The 23,907-nt window shown below is 33.3% G+C and overlaps 1 protein-coding gene across 1 annotated transcript; it reads left to right on the plus strand.

The window, feature by feature from the left end:
- The first annotated feature begins 13,319 nt into the window (after positions 1–13,319).
- LOC123193561 lies at positions 13,320–21,707 on the plus strand. Its single transcript, XM_044606595.1, is given in 15 exon segments — positions 13,320–13,465; positions 14,664–14,810; positions 14,919–15,101; positions 15,593–15,675; positions 15,799–15,997; positions 16,236–16,357; positions 16,684–16,750; positions 17,403–17,453; positions 18,323–18,375; positions 20,021–20,061; positions 20,064–20,171; positions 20,174–20,229; positions 20,852–20,894; positions 20,897–21,021; positions 21,446–21,707. Coding segments are annotated over 15 exon segments (1,410 nt in total). The 5' UTR covers positions 13,320–13,399; the 3' UTR covers positions 21,512–21,707.
- Positions 21,708–23,907: the final 2,200 nt, after the last annotated feature.

Raw genomic sequence — 23,907 nt, forward strand, 5'->3', positions numbered from 1 at the left:
GATTTCATCATACGTTGTGACTGTTTTAATTGATGAATCATGAGTATTGTTATAGCTTGTTGGAAATCTCTTTGAATCCTCTTTCCAATGATATATAGTTTGTATAAATTAGAGGTCGTTTGGACTTTTAGATTGTATGAAGAAAAAAACTATTCTACCAAGTAAACAATCCCCATGAATAGTGATTTACAATTTAGGAAGGAAAGGAAGAAAGAAAGAAAATGAGGAGAAAAGAAAAAAAGGAAAGGAAAAGAAAGAAAGGAGAGAAAAAGAAAAGAAGAACAAAAGAAAGAAAAGCAAGAAAAGGAATTTGGGGTTTAAGATTCAGGGGTCATCTTAAAAGTATGGTCTGGTAAGTTATGAATAGTTTTAGATAGAAGCAAGATTAATAAGATATAACGCACGCATGCATGCTATGAACTATGAGGGGGCACTTTACATTACACCACCCGTAGTAGGACACGTTTGCAGTAAGACATAGATCCACAGTAAGATCCGCTCATAGTAGAGCACAATTCAAATTTAGAAATAGTGTAGTAAGAGAAAATAAGAGAGCTCGAGCTTAGAAAAGTGTCGAATCCTTATAATTAGCTTCTAGAAAATATCAAATAGATATCAAATGGGACAAAGTATGACCCAAATAGTAAAGAATGAACTAGATTATCCCGTCGATTCCTTATGGGGGTTATGATGTGAGATTGAATCCCGAGAGTGAGTTAGAAGAGGAAAATAGATAGTTTACTTAATTCTTTCTCCTTATTGAGTGTTCTTATCTCTCACTTCCTTTTCTTTTATGATTGCAGGTACAAGTGATCGTAACAACTGCGAGACAGGGTCAGGTTAGCGAAGAGAGATATGGTTGGAGCAGGTTATCTTTGGTTTATGTTACATGCATATAACCGCATATCTTATTGACTTTTGACCTTCTTGAGATGGTTGTACAGTTGTATATGATTACTCCATGTTTTCAGATACTTTCAGATGAATTTTTTATGTGGGATATATGCATCTTTTGTTTGCTTTCAGATTTTTAGTTTTCTTAGAGTAATTTTTAAACACTTTTAGTAATGAGTTTAGTTTAAAATAGTTTTTTTTTTTTTAAATAGATGCTTCGGATGTTAATTCGTAACATTTCTCTTTTGAAGAGTAGTAATTCTGGGGAGGGATATTACAAGTTGATATCAGAGTATGATTTGGGAACCCAAAAAATGTTTTCTAAAACAAAATAGAGTAATCCAAGTAACACAGAGATGGAACACCTTCCAACCACGTTGACCACCCTTACAGTCGATAACTGTAAGTTAAGTTTTCACTTATACCTGCTAAGTTTTATGAGACTAATGTGTTCATTTTCAAAAGCTATGAGCCAAACACCAGTAGATCCCTCTCAGAGAAGTCAGAATGAAGGAGCAGCTCCCCAGGTACCCTAGGGGGGACTTAGTGCACATGATGTGCGAGAGATTTTCAGAGAGATTATGAGAGAGCATAAAAGTACTCCTATGCAGGGAAGTGAGATGACGCATATACGCAGAAATGGATGATATAAAATTTTAGTTTATTTTTAATATTATAAATAAAATGATAATTTTTTCTTTAAAATTAACAAACTTAACAGCTCATAAGTAGGTAAAAAGGTCTTTTAAAATTAAATAATGAAAACTTGAAAAATAAGTAATCTTTAGGTGGGAATAAATCTTTTGGCCCATATTAAAATTCAACTGTCCAGTTTACACTATTACAAATACAATTAAAACATAGAAAAGAGATAAAGTCTCATGTTTTGAGTTTTAAATGTTCATGTTGAGAAGAGACGATGGCCTACCACTAGGGATGGCAACGGGGAGGGGCGGGGAGGGGATATCAATCCCCGTCCCCGTCCCCGTAGGGGATATCAATCCCCGTCCCCGGCTCGTCCCCGTTACGGGGATAATAAAGAATCCCCGTCCCCTCCCCGTGAAGGAAAATCCCCTCCCCATCCCCTCCCCGTCCCCGCGGGGAAAAATCCCCGTCCCATCCCCTCCCCGTCCCCGCGGGGAAAAATCCCCGCCCCATCCCCTCTCCGTCCCCATGGGGAAAAATCCCCTCCCTATACCCGTAAATATAGATCCGGTCCAAAAACATAGCTCAAAATGGTGACTCAAAAAAACTGAAACTTAACTGAATCCCTTCCAACATGTAAACACCAACATTCACAAAAGTCTCATAAATTTCATTTTTGACAAATATCTTCGAGTTAGATACTTTGTTTACATAATGGATACAAAAATAAATTACTCAAAAATTGAACTAATCCCTTTGGGGGCAGTTAAATTAACTTATAATATATCCCACTTGTCTTCCAGAGCCTCACAAATTCTTGCAATGCAGCGGGCGGCACTCATTGGATAACCAGAAACTGGATAACAAATAATAGTAATAAAATGAGAAACACCACATTATTAGCTCCAACACCAAAATGAATGGCCACTTTGATAAAGCAGCAAAACCATCCACTAATTACGAGCCTTGCAGCAAAGTTTATTTAACCCAAAGGGCAGCTAGTAACTACAAGTATGAATAATCATGATTTGGGACTACATTTGACAAACCAACCACTTCTTACTCAGCTTTACTGCAATTGGTTGTAGTTGATTCAATTAATCCCTTGTAATTATACTATACACCAAAACATCATCTCATGACACCAAAACAAGCTGGAACAAATTTCCACAGAAACGAAAATGAAACAAAAAGGAAACAAAAAGCAATACAACCTTAATATTGAGAAATTTTAGTCTCTGCTTTGTTTTAGCTTTGGCTGGGAGAGGGAGTGTGTGGCTGTGGAGAGAAAAATGGAAGCTTTGGCTGGGAGAGAGAGTGTGCGGCTGTCCTATGGAATGAAAAATGGAAGCTTTGGCTGGGAGAGGGAGTGTGTGGCTGTGGAGTGAAAAATTGAAGGAAAAAGAGATTTAGATTTAGGGTTAAAAAATGGGTGGCAATTTTGTAATAAAACTTATTAAAGTTATAATTTTAGTAAATATATTAATATATTGGATTTAGGGGGAGGGGAGGGGCGGGCCGGGCCGGGGCGGGGCTGGGAGGGGAGGGGCGGGGCGGGGCGGGGACATATGTATCCCCGTCCCCGATTACGAGGATTTTTTTCATCCCCATCCCCGCCCCTTTCCCCGTTTTTATCGGAGAATCCCCTCCCCGTTAGGGTCGGGGCCCCTAAAATCAGGTCCAAATTGCCATCTCTACCTACCACATTTAGGTTTGTTTCTTCTTTGTCTAAGACTTTCGAAAGTCACATTGCAACACTTTTCGGTTTAAGTTCTAACCATCAGCAAAACAATATATTATACTAAATAAAGACTGAAAAAGAGTTTGAAAGCGAAGGATTTTAAAGAGACAACCCAGAACACTGAGAAATTAAATTAAAAGTTGGGACTTCAATGAGTCGTAGAGATAAACCACAAAAATATATATTATTAAAAATTAAACATGCATTGTTGCGTTAATCTTTACAGGAACTTGCAAAATAACCATTCCACTAAACAACATAAATCAAAACATAACATTTTAATGACCTATGAATTCAATTAATAATACAAAATCCATTGAAATTCGTAACAAGAAAACAAACCTAACGGTGCATATAAACTGAACAGATTTTTCTAACTAACTAACTAAAATATTTAAATATTATTATTTAAATATTTTTAATTATTAATTAAATATAACTTGGATGAATTAATCGATAACCTATTAATAGTTTTGTTATACTAAAAAAGCTGTAAGACATACCTTCTCATTCTCAACGCAGTTAGACTGTATTAATGTAGGAACGCAATATAATCTTATAATATGAGTAATTTTAATACAGGTAATGTTTTCCTTTTTTCAATTTAGTACAAAGGTCAAATATTTCAAAGGTTATTAAATATAAATTATTATAATATTTTAAATTTTTTTATAAATATAAATAATTATTATGTTTAATTTGATATAATAAAAAAATATTAAAATATTATTTTATTTAAATATTTTTAAGTATAATTATTTTAAAATACTTTTTATGTTATTCTGTATAGTAATTGAAAATGAGAGTTTTTTTAATTCTAAAAAGTTAATAATTAAGGAAAGAATTATAATAAAATTTAGAGGGAAATTTTAAAAATTAGGCAAAATTAAAGGGGTCTAAGCGAAATTGCCCAAAAAATTCAGGTTCAAGCAAAAATGCCCAGGTTTTGTGAAATGACGAAAATACCCCCATATATAAACACAGCAAATTTTTACTGTGCAATTCAAAGAAAATTCGAATTTTTAACGCATCCCACGGCAATCCCACGGCGAACGTCATTTTCGCCGATTTGCTTGCTTTCCGGCAACCGAAAATGGAAAATAATGTTATCACATCTCTCGTAATCTTGTTTGGATCAAGTTATTGCTCGTATTGTTGAGATTTGATTGAGAATTTTCGGTTTGAAATTTTAGGGTTTACGGTTTGAACAATGCTTAAAATGTTTTGATTCTTGGTTGTTTTTGTTGAATTAATTGAGGGGTTTTGTGTTATACAACGTGTAGATTCGATTTATGTAAAAATCGGTGGCTAAAACGACCAAAATTTGGCCGGAAATGATGCCGAAGAGATCGGCAGTGCGACTGTGAACAGTGTCTCCCACGTCAAAATCAATAATCCCACGTTCAGCCTAATTTAGGGGGGTAATTTAGCTTTTTAAAACAATTGGGGTGACGTGGGAAATCCCTAGCCCACGTGGGGTTTTTTCAAAATTTAACAAGTCAACGCGAGTTTTGCGAAATTATGAAAATGTCCATATATATAACACAGGAAAAAATTACTATTTCCCACGTTAATATTAGCGAATTTACTGTGCATTTCTCTAAAATTTCAAAACATTTTTCACGTCCCACGTTCATCCCACGGGCGATCTGATTTCCGTCGATTTCCGTCGATTTTCTTGATTTCCGGCACCCACAAATGGCAAAGAAGGTTAGTATATCTCCCTTAATCTTGTTTGGATCAAATTATTGCTCATATTATTGAGATTTGATTGAGATTTTTCGGTTTGAAATTTTAGGGTTTACGGTTTGAAAAATGCTTGAAATGTTTTGATTCTTGGTTGTTTTTGTTGAATTGATTGAGGGGTTTTGTGTTAGACAACGTTTAGATTTGATTTATGTGAAAATCGGAGGCTGAAACGGCCAAAATTTGGCCGAAAATGACTGCCGAAGAGATCGGCAGTCCGACGTGGGAACAGTGTTTCCCACGTCAAAATCGCGCATCCTACGTTCAGGATTGTTTGGCTGTTTTTGGGGGGAAAAGTAGCTTTTTTAAAATATTGGGAAGCTGGGGAAATTCTTTAGAACAGAGTGGACCTTTTAGGATTTCAGTTTTCATGAGGGGGTAAATTGAGATTTTTCTTATCTAGGGTTTTTGATTGTGTACTTTTCGAATTTTATATCCGTTTTTTCTGTTATAGGGTTTTTCAACTTTTAGAATTCGAATTTCAATTCCGTTTTTTCGAATTTCATCGTTTTACGAGATATGGACTCGTATTTTTCAGATTTCCGAAGGATTTTTCGATTGTTCCCATTCTAGGGTTTTTCAACGTTTAGAATTCGAATTTCAATTCCTTTTTTTTAGATTTCATCGTTTTACGAGATATGGACTCGTATTTTTCAGATTTCTGAAGGATTTTTCGATTGTTCCGATTCCAGGGTTTTTCAACTTTTAGAATTCGAATTTTGATTTCGTTTTTTCGAATTTCATCGTTTTACGAGATATGGACTCGTATTTTTCAGATTTCCAAAGGATTTTTCGATTGTTCCCATTCTAGGGTTTTTCAACTTTTAGAATTCGAATTTCAATTCCGTTTTTTTGGATTTCATCGTTTTACGAGATATGGACTCGTATTTTTCAGATTTCTGAAGGATTTTTCGATTGTTTCCATTCCAGGGTTTTTCAACTTTTAGAATTCGAATTTTAATTCCGTTTTTTCAAATTTCATCGTTTTACGAGATATGGACTCGTATTTTTCAGATTTCCGAAGGATTTTTCGATTGTTCCCATTCTAGGGTTTTTCAACTTTTAGAATTCGAATTTTAACTTTTAGATAAGGATTTTATTGTTTTTTCATGACAAGATTATTTAAAAAAGTGTTTGGCGTTGGCACGGAGCTACGTTTTTCCCCGAGAGTCGTCTACCTCTATGCGTCGACGATTAGCGACACAGTTGTATTTTCATTGTATCGAGTAGCTCACGGATGTATATTTATCATTATTTCTATGTTTAGATGTATATATTTATTGTATTTTCATATGTATATGATATACTTTATTTGTGGTTATATATGAATGTGTATCGTATTTGAGTTCATTTTTTAGATAATCTTGTCATGAAAAAACAATAAAATCCTTATCTAAAAGTTAAAATTCGAATTCTAAAAGTTGAAATACCCTAGAACGGAAACAATCGGAAAATCCTTCAGAAATCTAAAAAATACGAGTCGATATCTCGTAAAACGGTGAAATCTGAAAAAACGAAACTGAAATTCAAATTCTAAAAGTTGAAAAACCCTAGAATGACAACAATCGGAAAATCCTTCGGAAATCTGAAAAATACGAGTCGATATCTCGTCAAACGGTGAAATTTGAAAAAACTGAATTAAAATTCAAATTCTAAAAGTTGAAAAACCCTAAAATGGCAACAATCAAAAAATCCTTCAGAAATCTGAAATATACGGGTCGATATCTCGTAAAACGGTGAAATCCGAAAAAACGAAACTAAAATTCAAATTCTAAAAGTTGAAAAACCCTAAAATGGCAACAAACAGAAAATCCTTCAGAAATCTGAAAAATACGAATCGATATCTCGTCAAACGGTAAAATTCGAAAAAACTGAATTAAAATTCGAATTCTAAAAGTTGAAAAACCCTAGAATGGCAACAATCAAAAAATCCTTCAGAAATTTGAAATATACGGGTCGATATCTCATAAAATGGTGAAATCCGAAAAAACGAAACTGAAATTCAAATTCTAAAAGTTGAAAAACCCTAGAATGGCAACAAACGGAAAATCCTTTGGAAATCTGAAAAATACGAATCGATATCTCGTCAAACGGTGAAATTCGAAAAAACTGAATTAAAATTCGAATTCTAAAAATTGAAAAACCCTAGAATGGCAACAATCGAAAAATCTTTCAGAAATCTGAAAAATACGGGTCGATATCTCGTAAAACGGTGAAATTTGAAAAAACGAAACTGAAATTCAAATTCTAAAAGTTGAAAAACCCTAGAATGACAACAAACAGAAAATCCTTCGGAAATCTAAAAAATACGAGTTGATATCTCGTCAAACGGTGAAATTCGAAAAAACTGAATTAAAATTCGAATTCTAAAAGTTGAAAAACCCTAGAATGGCAACAATCGAAAAATCCTTCAGAAATCTGAAAAATACGAATCGATATCTCGTAAAACGGTGAAATTTGAAAAAACGGAACTGAAATTCAAATTCTAAAAGTTGAAAAACCCTATAATGGCAACAAACAGAAAATCCTTCGGAAATCTGAAAAATACGAGTCGATATCTCGTCAAACGGTGAAATTCAAAAAAACTGAACTAAAATTCGAATTCTAAAAGTTGAAAAACCCTAGAATGGCAACAATCGAAAAATCCTTCAGAAATCTGAAAAATACGAGTCGATATTTCGTAAAACGGTGAAATCTGAAAAAACGAAACTGAAATTCGAATTCTAAAAGTTGAAAAACCCTAGAATGGCAACAAACAAAAAATCCTTCGGAAATCTGAAAAATATGAGTCGATATCTCGTAAAACGATGAAATCCGAAAAAACGGAACTGAAATTCGAATTGTAAAAGTTGAAAAACCCTAGAATGACAACAAATAGAAAATCCTTCAGAAATCTGAAAAATACGAATCGATATATCGTAAAACGGTGAAATTTGAAAAGACGGAACTGAAATTCGAATTCTAAAAGTTGAAAAATGAAAATGCCTTTACAATGTAAAATATCCAAAAACCCCTCATATTTATCTAAAATTTTTTAACCCCCATAATGAGTAAGGGGAGTTATATAAATGAAGGGAAGGGTAATTTTGACATTTTAGAAAAAGTTTGAAATAAATAAATAAATATCAAAATGCCTTTATAATATAAAATATCCAAAAACCTCTCATATTTATCCAAAATTACATTAAAACCCTATAGTAAGTGGGAGAGTTATATAAATATGAGGGGAAGGGTAGTTTTGGTATTAAAAAAAATCATAGGCATTTTTTTTTTGGAACAGTGATTTTGGGCATTTTGGCTTGAAAATAGTGATTTTGGCTATTTTTGCTTAATGGGAGGGCATTTTGGCCATTTTTTAAAATTTCCCAAATTTAGATGACTTTAGTTTGATATAATAATCTAATAATAATCGTGGCCATTGATAATTATCTAATTTATAATTTTCTCGTTCTTTTATTATATGTGGTAACCACCCATCAAACGAAGTTTCCACACAAGTCCATTTAGCATTCGGAAACGTATGTCGTAATACCACTAAATAACTATCAATATGCTGAAAAGTAAAATAATATTACAAGTGAGCAAACATTATAAAATAAATAAAAATATTGAGTAAAAATAATGAAACTTTTGCATTTACAGATTAATATACCTGATCTAGTAACCACTGGTTATCTTCAGTTATTAGTTTCCACCACTTAATTTTATCACACGGTCCATATAAATAAGTATTGCCCAAACCCGGTTCTGGAGGGTCCCCGTACCATTGCAAATATTCAAACATATTATTTTGTAAATCCTCCAAAGAGGGTGGGTGATACACCTCTCGTGCACGGCGATGTTTGAAAGGATCGGTGTATGGACTCTGAAGTGTTTTACCCTTCTTCAATATCCTTCCGCGTAATGTCCTCCGAGTAATAGAACGGTGATCTAATGGAGTCTCATTTGTGACATCTGTTGTTTGCTGGATAGCCGTATCAAATTGGTCAATATACTCAAATAATACTTCAGTTGGTTCATCCTGAAAATAACAAAAAAAAACACTTGTTAATTTTCAAAATAATATTATTCTGTTAATCGAAAATAGTTACCGTTAGAATATAGTTTAAATACATACCGATTCTACTGGTGGGCTTGTTGGGTTCGGATTGTTCGTTTGTTGAAGATCTGATAACTTAGCTTCCATGGATGCTTGACGTGCTTCAAGTAGTATTTGCCGCTCATCGATGTTTCCAAGTCGTTCATCAACTTGTTGTATAAATCCTTGTAGAAGCTCTTGAAGCTTATCAAATTTATCATCAGCTATCCGGCTAGATTCACCCATAGGCATGCAAGTATGTGTTTCTTCGGCCCGCGGAGGCGATGATATAAAAGCAGTACACTCAGGTGGCTGCATAGCTGATGGCATAGGACTACTAACAAATGAACTTCGTCGCCTACGAATGGGAGTATTCCAACTTACAAATGCAGATGGGATATCTGGAGGGGAGGCTACACCACGTTGGATGTCTGGAGGAGGAGATGTTATAATGGCAGGAGTAGGAGATGTTATAATGGTAGGAGTAGTATCAGAATCTTCTGGATCATCAATGTAATTCATAACATCTTCGTAATGTGGTGATTGTCTCTCAACTCTGGATGCAATCAACCGAGGTGTGACAAATTCCTAAAAATATTCAAAAAATTGTTTATTCAGAGAGATATATGATAAACTACCAATAAATACTATTGAAAAATATAATATCTTACTTCAGAAGAGTTCAAAATACGATCCATGTCCTCCCAGCTTGGACCATCTAAACTTCTCCATCTCAACATTCGAGGAATTCTCTTCACCGATTTACAAGTCACAAAACTTTGTAAATTATTAAGTGTCTCATAGATCCAAACCTGTTATTTAAAAAATAAATATATATAATATAAATAAAAATAATAATAAAAAATGTATACTCATCAAATATTAAAAAAAAAATTAATATTACCTGAAATGCTAAAGTGCATCCTCTTATCCCGTAAGTTAATATTGGGATATCTTCTGAGTACAACGGATATAATTTCGAAACTTCGTTATACTGTTTTTGTAAAGCTTCACCTAAAGATTTAACAGTCAATCTCCAAACGATGGTACCCCAAGGGTACGAGTTAAAAGTATCCCAATCATCCACAATATGTAAAATATGCTCTGAAATAGTTTTTCTATTGTCTGATCCTAATAATGCAAAGTGAAGCAGATACAGGGCCGATATTTTAATGGCATCCTCATCATTGTTTATCCATGCTCTTTCTTTAAATATTGTTGCGAGATCACCATAGTTAACAGCTTTTTTACCTCCAAAATACTTAGACTTCAATTGAGATTTTCCGATAACCTTGCTCTTTCCTATTTCTCTACTGAATTTTAATCCAGTAATGAGGGCAAACTCAACAGGGCTAAATCTGCAATCCACCCCATTAAGCCGAAACCATAATTCCTCTCCCACTACTCCTTTATTGATTTGTCGGAATAGCACAGAATGCAATAAACTGGAGCTATGCTTTAAAGTCTCCATCTTTAAAAATCGCCCGAAACAACATGTTTTGAACATTCTTTTCTGGGCATGGGTAAGAGAATTTCTGATGGCTTCGACAGTATCCATATGAGCTCTAACTTTTAACTTCGCCAAAAAATAATAGCCTTCGTTGTACCTCCTTTCATCATGGCGTTCGTTAACCCCAGTTTCCTATAATCCCCATAAACAAACATATTCAGAAAATCAGAAAAATGGGAAAATTACAATCAATATAAACATTATCAAATAACAATCAATATAATTGAGTAAATTGCAAACATGTTTAATCAATCAAATTGCAAACAGGAGGATATAAAATCTGAAAAGCATGGGGAAAGTGTTAAGGGGTGCGTTAAAATGCAAAGGGGTGTGGGAAGCTGATAAAGGGTGCGGCAAAATGTTAAAAGGGTGCATGAAAGTGCAAAAGGGTGCGTGGAAGTGCAAGGGGGTGTGGCAAAATGTGAAAGGTTGCGTGGAAGTGCAAAGGGGTGCGGCAAAATGTAAAAGGGTGCGTGGAAAAAGCAAAGGGTGCGGCAAAATGTAAACGGTGCGTGGAAAAAGCAAAGGGTGCGGCAAAATGTAAACGGGTGCGTGGAAAAGCAAAGGGGTGCGGCAAAATGTAAAAGGGTGCGTGGAAAAGCAAAGGGGTGCGGCAAAATGTAAAAGGGTGCGTGGAAAAAGCAAAGGGTGCGGCAAAATGTAAAAGGGTGCGTAGAAAAAGCAAAGGGTGCGGCAAAGTGGTGAGGGATGCGTGCGTTTCCGAAAGGGTGCGGCAAAAGTGTTAAGGGGTGCGTGCGTTTCCTAAAGGGTGCGGCAAAAGTGTTAAGGGGTGCGTACGTTTCCTAAAGGGTGCGGCAAGATGTTTAAGGGGTGCGTGGATGCGTTGAGGGTGTCTGCAAGTGTCAGTGGTGGTCTGTCGGTGTGAATGTGTGTGTGAACGGTGTCAACATGCAAATCGGCACTCCAAAATAAACACCTCCTCCTTCCATAACGCCGAACCAAACCAACACAATCAACAATCAACAATCAATCAACAAAATCGCATAAATTAAACCAACAATGTCGCACCGGCAAAATCAATCGCATAATCAAGACTGTAATCAACTAACTAATCTACATCGATGCATCAAATGAAAGAAGAAAGGAAAACCTAAATCTCGTCCAATGTCCGAAAGCAGAATCAATGTTAGCAATAAATATATACCTGAGACGACTCCGACGACATTGCCGTGATGTTTTCCGACGACGGTTTCGGGACGGTGAATGGTGCGTGGGTAAAATTTTTGTTTCGGCGACACTGTGGATCCTCCTGGCTAGGTTGACGTTTTGAATTGCATCTCTGACATTTCTCAATAATTTTATATTTTCATTACCCAGCGCACGCACCGAGCCACGTGACCCGCACCCTTGCCGCACCAGTTCATCAATTGGTGAAAGGGTGCGGGAATTTATATACGGGTGCGTGAATTGCTGAACGGGTGCGTGACTTGCTGAACGGGTGCGGGATTTGGAAAGGGTGCGGGATTTGGTGAAGGGGTGCGGGAATTGGTGAAGGGGTGCGGCATGTGCGGGTGCGCGCCCGCACGCACGCACCAGCGCTAGGGCGCCCGCACGCACGCACCAGAACGCGCGCGCCCGCCCGCACTCACCAGCGCGCACGCACGCAGCCGCACCCCTTACCAAAGTGCCGCACCCCTTACCAAATCCACGCACCCCTTGCCAAATTCTGTTTTTGTAAAAATAAAATATAATCTATTTTATAAAAATAGATTATATTATAAATATATATTATTTAATAGATTATTTTATAAATATCCAAATTCACTTCAATTATTTTATAAAAATAAAATTTTTAGATATTTTTCATTACAAATAATTTAAAGAAAAACTTATCATTTTTTATATATCCAAATTTGATATATACAAATAAATTATTTTTTAAATATTAATCCTTTTTTAATTTATAATTTTATTTATTTTAGATAATTTAATCTTAATCTAATATTAATGATTTTCGTGGTAGAAATCGGTTAATCGGAAAAGTCAGGCGTTGAATTTGAAAAATTAGATTAGGGACATTTTTGGAATGAAAAAGATGATTTGCTTAGAAAGGTAAAACAGAGTATTTGTTGCCGAAAAAGGTTTAGGCGGGAATCCGCTTGCCTATTTTAATTAATATCCCCTCCTTTTACTCCAACAAATTGATCATACCATTAGACTAAGGGCGGTAGATTCGAACCGCCCTAAACAATATCAATGTGGGAATTACAAGCGTGCTCGAGTTTCAATCGGTTTGAATAGCAAACGATGATATTTGAGAAAACAATTGAGTTAATAGAAAACGAGAATAATAAAAAATGTGGCAAAGTCAAAAATAGTTAAAAAATTAAACAAGAAAAAGAGTATTTATAAATAATTTTTTTAATTGCTCAAAAGCTTATATTTATAATTATTTTATTTACATTTTTAAAAAGAATTCTGATAAATTATTGATAATGTCTACAAAAGTTATATCATAAGAATGACTTAACTTTTTAGAGATTTATATTGGAAGTGGCATTTGTATAAATTATTTAAATATTATTATAAAAATTTATTTTTTATAAATAGTAATATAAAAAAGATGATTTGATTAGAGAAAAAAATCAAAAAATTAAAATATATATATATCTGATTTGCTGGATGCCACGTGTTCTCTCCCTGTCAATATTTAAATAGGTATTTTTTTACTTTACGAATTTTAAAATTCGTTTTTGTTTTTACTGTCTGTGTTTCTTTTTGAGCCAATATAGCAGAGTTGAATTGAGCCGAGTGTGTGGTGGCCATGGCAGCAGTAGTAAGCTACTGCAAGCCTTCGCCATTTCTCAGTCGATCCTTTCCTTATTTAGCTGTAACTCTTTTTCGCTCCATCTCTTTTTGATTATTTTTTTATTAATTTTTAAGCTTAATTTTAGTTATTATAATTTTTTTTTTGCTATGTTTTCCTGCGATTTCGATCGTTTAAAACGTCTAATTCGACTTTAATTGAATTTTAATTCAGGATGATGACTTTTGTTATCAAGTGTTTTGCTGTTAAAATCGGATTTCAATTTTCAGAAATAGATTTATGATTTCATTGAAATGAAGAACTGTGCGAAGAGCAATTTTCTGGAAAGCGCTCTTGAAATCAAAATTATGAATGAATTAAAAAAAAAAAGAGTTGAAAAAAATAGTGAGTTGTTTCTTTGAAGAAGTTCTGGTCTGGATAGTTGTCTTCATGAAAATAGAAACAAATTTTATAAGGAATCAAAAAAAAAAAAAGAAATGAAAGGAGCAGTTGATAGTTTTTTTTTTTTTTTTCTGGGTAGCCCTTTTAAAATTAAAAAAAAAAAAGAGCTGAAAATAATTTTGGAAAGTAGTAGTTGAGGTGTTTTAATAAAATTTGTGTATATGTGGTTTTATAGAGAAGTGCTTTTACCGAAAGTGATCCTTATGAAAGTACTCTTGGTTCTTTATACATATTGAGAAATGAAAATTTGTTAGAAAATGGTGAAAGTGAGATGAAGTAAGCTGTAAGATTAACGAGTCTCAATGGAGTATCAAGATAACTAATAGCGTTGGTTTTGTTGATGATTTAGACCTATTGATTTCTATTTGACTTGAAAAAAATTCTTGATGGGAGATTTGGATGCCAAATCGGAAAATTTCTCTCCAAGTTATGTATGCCACATATTTGTGCGTAAAGTCGTAATTAGTATATATTATGCTGGTAAAATTATGAGTGCGCTGATATGTGGTTGACTGAAAGAGTTGTATTTATTTTGTTTATAGTGATAGTATTTGTTACTTTTGTGTGGTTGACTGAAAATTAGCAAATTTTAATAGAATTAGAATGTTCAATGTCCATGGTGAAAGCTTTAATTTATCATGTTTCATGTTAAAGGAGAAAGTTTTCATTCACATCGGTTAGACCACTGTAAGTTTGTTTCATGTTTTATTTATGTCTTTCGCTTTTTGGTTAGTGTTCTGGTGTGGGATGTAGTAGAAATCTGAGAGTGATGATGGTATTATGAGTATTACTGCTTTTTTTTTTAAATTATGAATTGTAGGGAAAATCACCATGCAGACATCCATTTAGGAATCAAGTGCAGAAATCTCGAATTAATGCACTATTTTGGGGACCTAAGAAATCTGTGGAGCAACAAGTACTGGACTTTTCGGTGGGAGATTTCACTATAACAGGGTCAGAATCAGAGGTGTTACTTTTGATGGTCCTATTATGATTATCTAGATAATCACTTTTTTGTGTTTGTGTTTAGTCTATTATGCCTTCAGTTAATGGCACTGTATGAATCTAAATATAGGGAGCCACAGAAATCAAGGGAACATCTAAAAAGATATGCCTTTCAGCTATTTCTTCAATCTCAGATGTTTCAGCAGATGACTGGGATGCATGTGCTCTGGATGCTACAGGCCCTGAGAAATTCAATCCATTTCTTACCCATGGGTTTCTTTCAAGCTTAGAAGAGACAGGTTGTTCTGTTAAGGTAATTTAGCACATCTCGTTGTCCATAATTCAAGGAGGCATATGAAAGGCTCTTTGTAATGTACTCTTGTTGAACAGTAATTTCTTTCAAACCTAGTAACTAAAGGGCATTGGCCATTTTTTCAAGCTGATAAATCCATATCTACCTTCTGAAAAAATTTGTGTAGCTAAATGATTGTATTAGTAGCTACCATTGAAAGCAATGTTTTTCTGTTGAACCGATACTTCTCTTGTTCATATGTCTTGTATACATCCCTGTTTCATGCAAGGAGTTCTATATTCTGTGCTTGAACTTTTGTTAATATTTTAAAATCTTTTATCCTTATGTGGGAGAAATAATGCTTAGTTTGCCTAAACATCTTGAAAATTCTGTGTTAAATTACTTGTGGAAACAATTTTATACCTAAAATATTTGAAGTGTTGTCAATTTGTTTTCTTTTTTAGTTGGAATCTTCCACTGTGGTCTTAATCTTGCATTTAAACTGTTTCCAGCAAACAGGATGGACACCATGCCATATCGTAGCTAAGGATGAATCTGAAAATATTCTAGGTGTTGTTCCACTATATCTTAAAAGGTTTATTATCTACTAAGCTGTCCAAACAAGATCTCATGTAGTTTCTCTTACAATTCTTTCAGAAGTTTTTTGCTTAACAGCTTACTATTTCTCTTTCTCATTTCTTTCTGTTTGTATATGCAGCCATTCTTATGGTGAATTTGTTTTCGATCATGCTTGGGCAGATGCCTACTACAGTTATGGATTAAGATATTATCCGAAGTTCCAATGTTGTGTACCTTTTACTCCAGTAACTGGTCCAAGGATTTTGATACGTAACACATTATTCAAAGATCAAGTACTAGATGTCATAATATCTGCACTGAAGGATCTCACAGTCAAGGTATTGTAGGAATCAAATAAATAGTGCTTCTCAATGCATGATTTATTCTCTTTTGATTCCATGCCAAGCCTTTTCTAAATACAATTTAGGGTTCCATCAAATTCCAAGATTTTACTTTTTGTCAAATTAGTGTGATGGAGTACAATAATCAGGTGGGAAATATTTTCCATGAAACAAGAAATTTCTTTTATTCTTTTGCTGAATCTTTCCTGTATTATTTGGTTTATTCTTTTGACAGTCCCAGGTTTCATCACTACACATCACCTTCCCATCTGAAAATGAGTGGCATAAATTCAGAGAAAAAGGTTTCATGCAGAGGATTGGAATGCAGTACCACTGGAAAAATCGTAATTATAAAAAGTAAGTGTTTATGTTTCTTCATTTGTAATTATCTCTGTAAATTCAGGGAAAAAGGTTTACTGCAGATGACTAGAGGTCTATAATATTTTGCTTTAATCTCTTGAGCACATGTATGATTAAAGATCATCATGAGTTTAGATATTATGTGATCATAATCAGCTACTTCAGCAACTCCCTTGTACAGGCTGTTTAATTACCACCTCTGTATGCCATTCTCTATTTGATCTGTGATTTCTGGTTCTCTGATCTTGAGTGCTTAATTTCATTATATTTATATTCTGCTATTTTATGTGTCAATATAAGAATGTTTAAATTTTCTTTTTCAGTTTTGATGAGTTCTTAATGGATATGAAGCAAAATAAAAGGAAAAATATTCGTCAAGAGCGTAAAAAGGTTAGCCTTTTCCAAAATTGTTTTCTATTGGATATTATTACTTTGTATTAATGTAAAAATATTCACACTTTCTATAAATCATAGTCAAGTAGAATGGCATGGACTTTGATTTAATCATGCTGATTAGTTAAATCAATTGTTGTTTATGCTGTTAAGATTATCTACAAGGTCAAAATCTTAGTAACGGTCATTTGTTTGTATTGACCATGATGCTGAATGGAAAAAAGAAAATGCTTGGTATTAAAGATAACTCAGGAAAATCTTATTTGGAGCAAACAATGCTGAAACACTGAGAACTATCAATTTATTGTATTGTGATGACTTAAATGAGTAAAGATGCCTGATATGAAAAATATAGATAAAATAGTTACCTTGATCATGGGAGCACTAAAGGAGACAACTAGCACTTTTGTTTGTTTCATTCATTTTGTTGATCTTTGTATGACAACTAGCACTTTAGGATATTGTTTCTGGAATATGTAAAATCATATGATACTGGATTTTGTTGTGAGAAAGCATTATCTTGGCAAAATGTGATTATTCGGTGAGTTTCCTGTTGTAACCTCACTGTAAATTATGATTGTGCTTTCAGTTGGTAAGTTTGTTTGTTTGTTCAACTATTAGATACCTAAGTTAACTCTTTTATATGCAGATTCCTGCACAGAACTTGACTATGAAACGACTCCGAGGTTATGAAATAAAGGTATTTATTATTAGTCCTATTACTTACTATGAAATTGTATTAGTTGCTGGCTCTACCATATCTTGGGGTTGATGTATCTGTTGCAAAATCACAAAATAGAATGAATCCTTGAAGGGCGACACAAATTTTCAATAAGTTCTTACGTGCTTAATAAAAGTTTTAGTGCATTGAAGTAAGAGTTGGTATGAAACATGGTTTTCATAATTGGACCGGGTGTTGACTCGGTGAAACGGGTAATTGGCAGTTAGACCAACTGATTGATGAATTGTTTAAATAAATATAAAAGATAATATTCAAAACAATTATGCATACTTAATCACTAAATGACATACACATTACCGTAATTGACAAGATAGTAGGCTCAAGTTCCAACAAATGCAAATTTTGTTATTTTCCTAATATACAAAAGATAGGTTATATAAAATATAAAATAAATAAACCAAACATTGTGTTGGCTTGGTGGTGGTTGTCTTGGGAACATAAGGGGATTGGAGTAAACTGTCGGTTGAATTATAAGCCAATGGGTTTGGGTCAATTCAATCGCGGTTTAACCAGGTTCAAAGCTTCTAATGAGTTTTAAAGATTTCCAAACTGGAGTAGCTCTTGGTTCCTAATCGAACCAGTTAAATTGACTAATCCAATTTTTAAAGCCATGGTATGAAATCTAGTATTGGAAAGTTAATTGAGTAATGCATAAATTTCAAGGTCAATAAGTTATTTGGTAGTGCAAATGATTTAAGTTTTTGTTTATTAATTTTATTAATTCTTGTTGGTTGAAGTATGCATGCGAAAAAAGTAAATATGTGACGCAAATAGCTTTTTGTTACTTTAATGAGAGTTCTTACTTTTGTGAACGTTTGTCATGGCAGGCTAGGCACTGGGATTCCTTCTATCAGTTCTACAAAAACACCACCAATAACAAGTATGTTGCTAATTATTATCCCTTCTTGCTCGTTATTTTGCTTATATGCATTGTAAAAAAGAAATTTAAGATTCATGATACAAAAACATATAGATATAGAAAGAGCTGCTCCAAGATTAGTTGAACATTACAAACTTTTAGGTAATATCTTGACTTAGATGAAGGTTCTAAAATCCTAATAGGCAATAATTTTTTTGGGATAATAACACTTAAAGATATTGAATTATCACATTTTTTCTATTGAAGGATCGAACTTTCTTTTTTTCTATTGATAAAACTAAATTTTAAAATTTCCTTATTAAAAGGATTAAACATTCATTTTTTTTTATTGAAGAGATCAAACTTTCACTATTATTTCTTATTGAGGAGAACCAAACTAATCTCTTTGCTTCAAAACAAAACAAAATTGAACAAACAATTTAAATTATGTTTGTTTGGTACCTTAAATAGGAAAATTCTAAAATTTGATCTCCTGTATGGAAAATTTGAAACTTCAGTTTCTTTAATTAAAAATATGAGAGCTTAGTACTTTTAATAGAAAAAACAAAGTTTGATTCATTTAATAGAAAAAAACAATAGTTTGATCCTTCAAGTATTGTCATTGTTTTTTTCAAGACTTAATTTCTAGTTTATTCTTGGTATTAAGGCCTAATCGCTTTAGTATCTAAGCAAAGAGAATGATTTAGGTATTTGTGATGGATTCTAAGCTATGCCGGTAGGAAGTAAGGCTAGACTTGAACTAACTGGTTCGGGCTTGAACGTTGGCTTGACTCAATTTATATAAATCAAGCTCAAGCTGAGAGCCAGCTAGAGTTTTGGCTTGGCTGATAATTGAATTAAACTTAAGTTGGAGAGTGTTCTACTCAGTCCAGTTCATGAGCCAATCATTTGGCTTGAATTGGTTCAAGTTTGGCTTGTAACTCAAATTGAGTCAAATCAAGCAATAATCAAAATGATGTTTAACTCGAAATGATGTTCTAATCATTATAAAAAACAATACTGTTTTAATAATTATAAAATGATATCATTTTGACACTCAAAACAATGTCATTTTAGTGTCAAAATTAAGTTGTGAACTCAAGCCAAATCAATGAATCACGAATACTAGTTGAGCTTCGAACTTTCCCACCTAGCCAAACTCGATTTTCCCTTTAATACAACTCAACTAACTTGAGTCGAGTTTGATTGTTCTAATACCTATTTGTGCTGAACTTGAGCTAGCTTATGTTCAAGTTCAACTTGGCTCATATCCAAACCTAGCAGGTAAAGATGTTGCCCTGTGTTAAGAGAAGCAACCTTTTACTCCCATACAACACACACAGATATATATATTTATATTTTCTTGTATTTAGACTATCTTAGATAGTAGCGGATCTAGGAGGGTTAGCTGACCCCCTTGACTTTGAAAATTTTTGTTGGTTAGTACATATAAAACCATCAATGTAATCTCTAAAATTTACATTAGTTTCCCCATATTTCATCATTTCTTCATTGGCATCCTATATTTTATTTTTATCAACCTTAACCTCTCATTTATTTTGGATAAACCACTAGTTTTAGATTTTTTATTTTTAAATGTTTTTTTGAAGCATTTGAGATGTTTGAAATGTCAATTTTTTTTAAAAATTGTTTGTGTATTTCATAGGTGGGGCAGTCCTTATCTGACAAGGGATTTCTTCCATGTTATGGATCAAAAATGGGAGACAATGTATTGCTAGTTGTTGCTGAAGAAGGGGAAGAACTTGTTGCTGGAGCTCTAAATCTTATAGGAGGAGATACTCTATTTGGTCGTCTATGGGTTGCCATCCTCGTGCCTATTATCCAAGTTTGCATTTTGAAGCTTGTTATTACCAGGTCTATATCTAATTATACAAAGCTATCCATCTTGTTGGATTGCTTCTATCTTATCATATGCACGTTATAATTTCAAATTTTTAGGCCTAAATGTTCAATGAGAGTAAGGGTGGATTTAAGTTGAGAGGGTTCAAGCTTAATTGTCAACTTAGGTCATTTAAGCTCGAGTCATGAGTATACGACACTATCTAGTTCGAGCTATAAGAGTGTTCGGTTCAATAGGCTCACAAGCAATTTGCATATATAGATAAACGACATCATTTTGATAAATTCAAAACGTCGTTTTGCTAGTGTTGCATTATGTAAGTAGCAAAACGACCTCGTTTTACTATACAACATAGAGTCAAAATAACATCATTTGTTCCAAGCAACTTGAACTCAATCGGGTTTGAGCTTATATCTACAATATTGAGCCTATGTGAGTCGAGCTCAAACATTGCCCATCATATCGAACTTAAGCAAACCCATACAAGCTTAGTTCGATTTGGTTTGAAACCGCCCCTAGGGAGAGGAAATACTAAAAAAAGGAATGGCTATGAAATTATGTCTTTTGGATCTTTATTACATGCAAAATAAATGCAATGCACAAGTAATTTAGTTTGGCTTCATTTTGAATTCACAGGCAATAGAAGCAGCTATTGAGCTTGATCTAAACACGGTTGAAGCTGAGCTCAGGGCGAGCATAAGATTCAACGAGGTTATATACCTGTGACAACTTACAGCTGCCATTATCTTATAGATGAAAGTTTCCAAAAACCCATACAGGAGTTTCTAACACGTGAAGCAACTCAGGTACTTCCATCCATGCATATTTTTAGCGTATGATATAGCGATGAATTCAAGTCAAGCCAAACCTAAAAAGTTTAAGCTCAAATCCATAATGTTCAGTTCAAGTTTGAGTTAGTTCAAGTTTGTGCACAATGTTGCCAAAACGATTTGGTTGGTGGGGTGAATAATATCATGTTAAGGTGATCGTTACAATGATAAATGAGACAAACTCAAACTAAGTTGAAACTATCAATTTGAGTTTGATTTGTCTAAGCAATACGTACATTCGAGTTTGAACTGGCTTAGTTCAAACCCTTTTCTACTGAGACTCAACATCGTTTTCACGGTGCTTTACTAATTGCAAATAAGAAGTCTTATATTTGTGTTAACAATATAAGATACAATGGTATATTACATGTTGTTTAAATGATAACTTTTTGATTTGCAGGTTAGGCTTGTTATGAAGCTTTTACATGATTCTGGTCCCTTCAAGGATGGACACAAGGGTAAGTAAGCATGAAGCATTATTATACCATAATTTCATGTACATAATTAGAATTACGATCTCAAAATATGTAAGTTACCATGATAATCATTATTTATATGCGCTTCTGTATTTCCTACCTAGTGTAGCAACATTAATAATAATTTAGTATTACTAAATTATTATTATTATTATTATTATTATTATTATCATTTTGGACTCTGAATTCGATTGCCAATAACTGTAAGGCATGCACCATATAACCAGGTTAAATAGGTTTTTGTGTTAGAAATTCTATTTAATCTTTAGATTGTGAATGCTTTAGGTAATGTTTTAAATACAAATAATTATTATATTTAGTTTGATGTAATAAAAGAATAACAAAATAATATTTTACTTAAATGTTTTTAAATTTAATTTTAAATAAATATTTTTTATGTGATTTGTTATATCAATTGAAAGTAAGGTATTTTAATCTTAAAATTTATTAAAGAATGATTGAATTGGAACAAAATTAATATTATTTTAATAAAATTTTATTAGTTATATAATTATTAATAATAAAAGATTATTAGAGTAAAATCTGATAATTACTACGACCCAAATGGCTCTTACTAAATGTTCTAATAGTACCATTGAGATCACTCAGTGTAACCAAGTGTTCTGATAAAAACCTGTATCATCCATTTCATGTTTTAGAATACAATACATTTCGAACGAGTCAAAGTTGTTGAGTTTCAACTGTTTAAGTTCAACTCATAAATTGAACCTTGTTATTATTCGTCTCAAATGTTATATTAACAAATTTTTAAAAGTTTAAAATTTTACACTTACTTCATACTTTTGAATATGGAAAATGATTGATAAATATATTGATTATGAGTTTTAACCGTAGTTTTTTAATTTAAGCTTGAGTTAGTCTATCCAATCTTGAACTCAAACTCAAAGCCTTTAAGTCCCAAGCTTAAGTTTAGCATATGCCTAATCAAGCCGAATTTGAGATGGACAGTATTTTACTAGACTTGATGGCAGTCCTCAATTCTTCTAATATTATTAGTATTCATGCCCAGTGTATCACCAACCATTACGGAAAAATATGTACTATGCTCATTAAGGTTCAATACAAGCAAATAGATGGCAAAGAAAATCAACACCTTATTTATAGCCACCTTTTCTCAACCAAAATGAAAGCAAAGAGAGGGATTTAATTAACATAATATCAGAAATTACATTATCAGAATCACCCTGGTCTAACCGGAGTATTTTTATATATAATATATATATATAATATATAAATATATATAAATATATATATATATATAAATATAAAATCTACAAATGAATCTATTCTACGTCAACACAACGCTACGGTAAAATAATTTTGAGCTTTAGAAATACTCAAAAATGGCATCGATGGGACTGACACAACTCCCACAACACGCGCCAACAATGCATGAATAATATTTGATGGGTTTATATCATACCTAATATCTGTATTGTGAAGTTGACTGGGTGGTGGTGCTGGTGGCAATCGAGTTGGTGTGCGGCGGCTTGACTGTGAGCTTGACCTATCGTCGCCGTTCTGAGGTGGATCACTGTATCTCCGACTGTGGCCATTTGACCCAGACCTGAACGGGTCCGCATGACCATTTGCAGCAGCTTCAAATGCAGTCCTCCATTCATCACCCGCCTGAAGAAGGTGCACTTGGGCTTTCTGTACGTAATAGCAACAGATGTTAGTGGAGATCAAAGGAAATGGAAGGATTCAAAAAACAAAACCAGACAACTTATCACATAACAAAACATGAACTCTCATCAAACAAATGAAGTGTCATGCCTTGAAATTATGGTGGACGAATCATGTATTGTATTATGTATAAAAATTTATTTTTAATATTGTGCATTGCAAATTGTATCAAGAATACATCTTTCTAAAATTGATAATTAATTTTTAATTGACATATCATTATCTTAAAAAAAATATAAATATCCCCTAAAAATTATAAAACTCAGATACACTCTTATTATGTCATTACTTCTCAAAAAAGTGTATTGATCTGTATCATAAAATATATCGTATCGAATAATACATCTACCATATCAAATAATTTTCAATATATTTTAATTATACGTATCATTTTTCATCCGTAATATATCATATCAAAAAAATACAAATCGCAAATAGTTGGAAACAAATAACTATGCTTGAAACATTTTCTCATAAAGTGAAAAATAATCTCAGAAACATTAATGCCAACAATGATAGGCTGAAACACTTACACAAAAGCAAAGATCTACAGACAAACAAGACAAAAATGGCCGGTGAATTGTTGACCAAAAATTACCTGCTCCGGCACCACTATTGGACCAGCTGGCAGCGGCAGCAGGTCGATTGTCATGGACACTAAGTGTCCTCATGAGTTTTG

This window comes from Mangifera indica, chromosome 12, assembly GCF_011075055.1.
Source record: "Mangifera indica cultivar Alphonso chromosome 12, CATAS_Mindica_2.1, whole genome shotgun sequence".
NCBI classification, from domain to species: domain Eukaryota; kingdom Viridiplantae; phylum Streptophyta; class Magnoliopsida; order Sapindales; family Anacardiaceae; genus Mangifera; species Mangifera indica.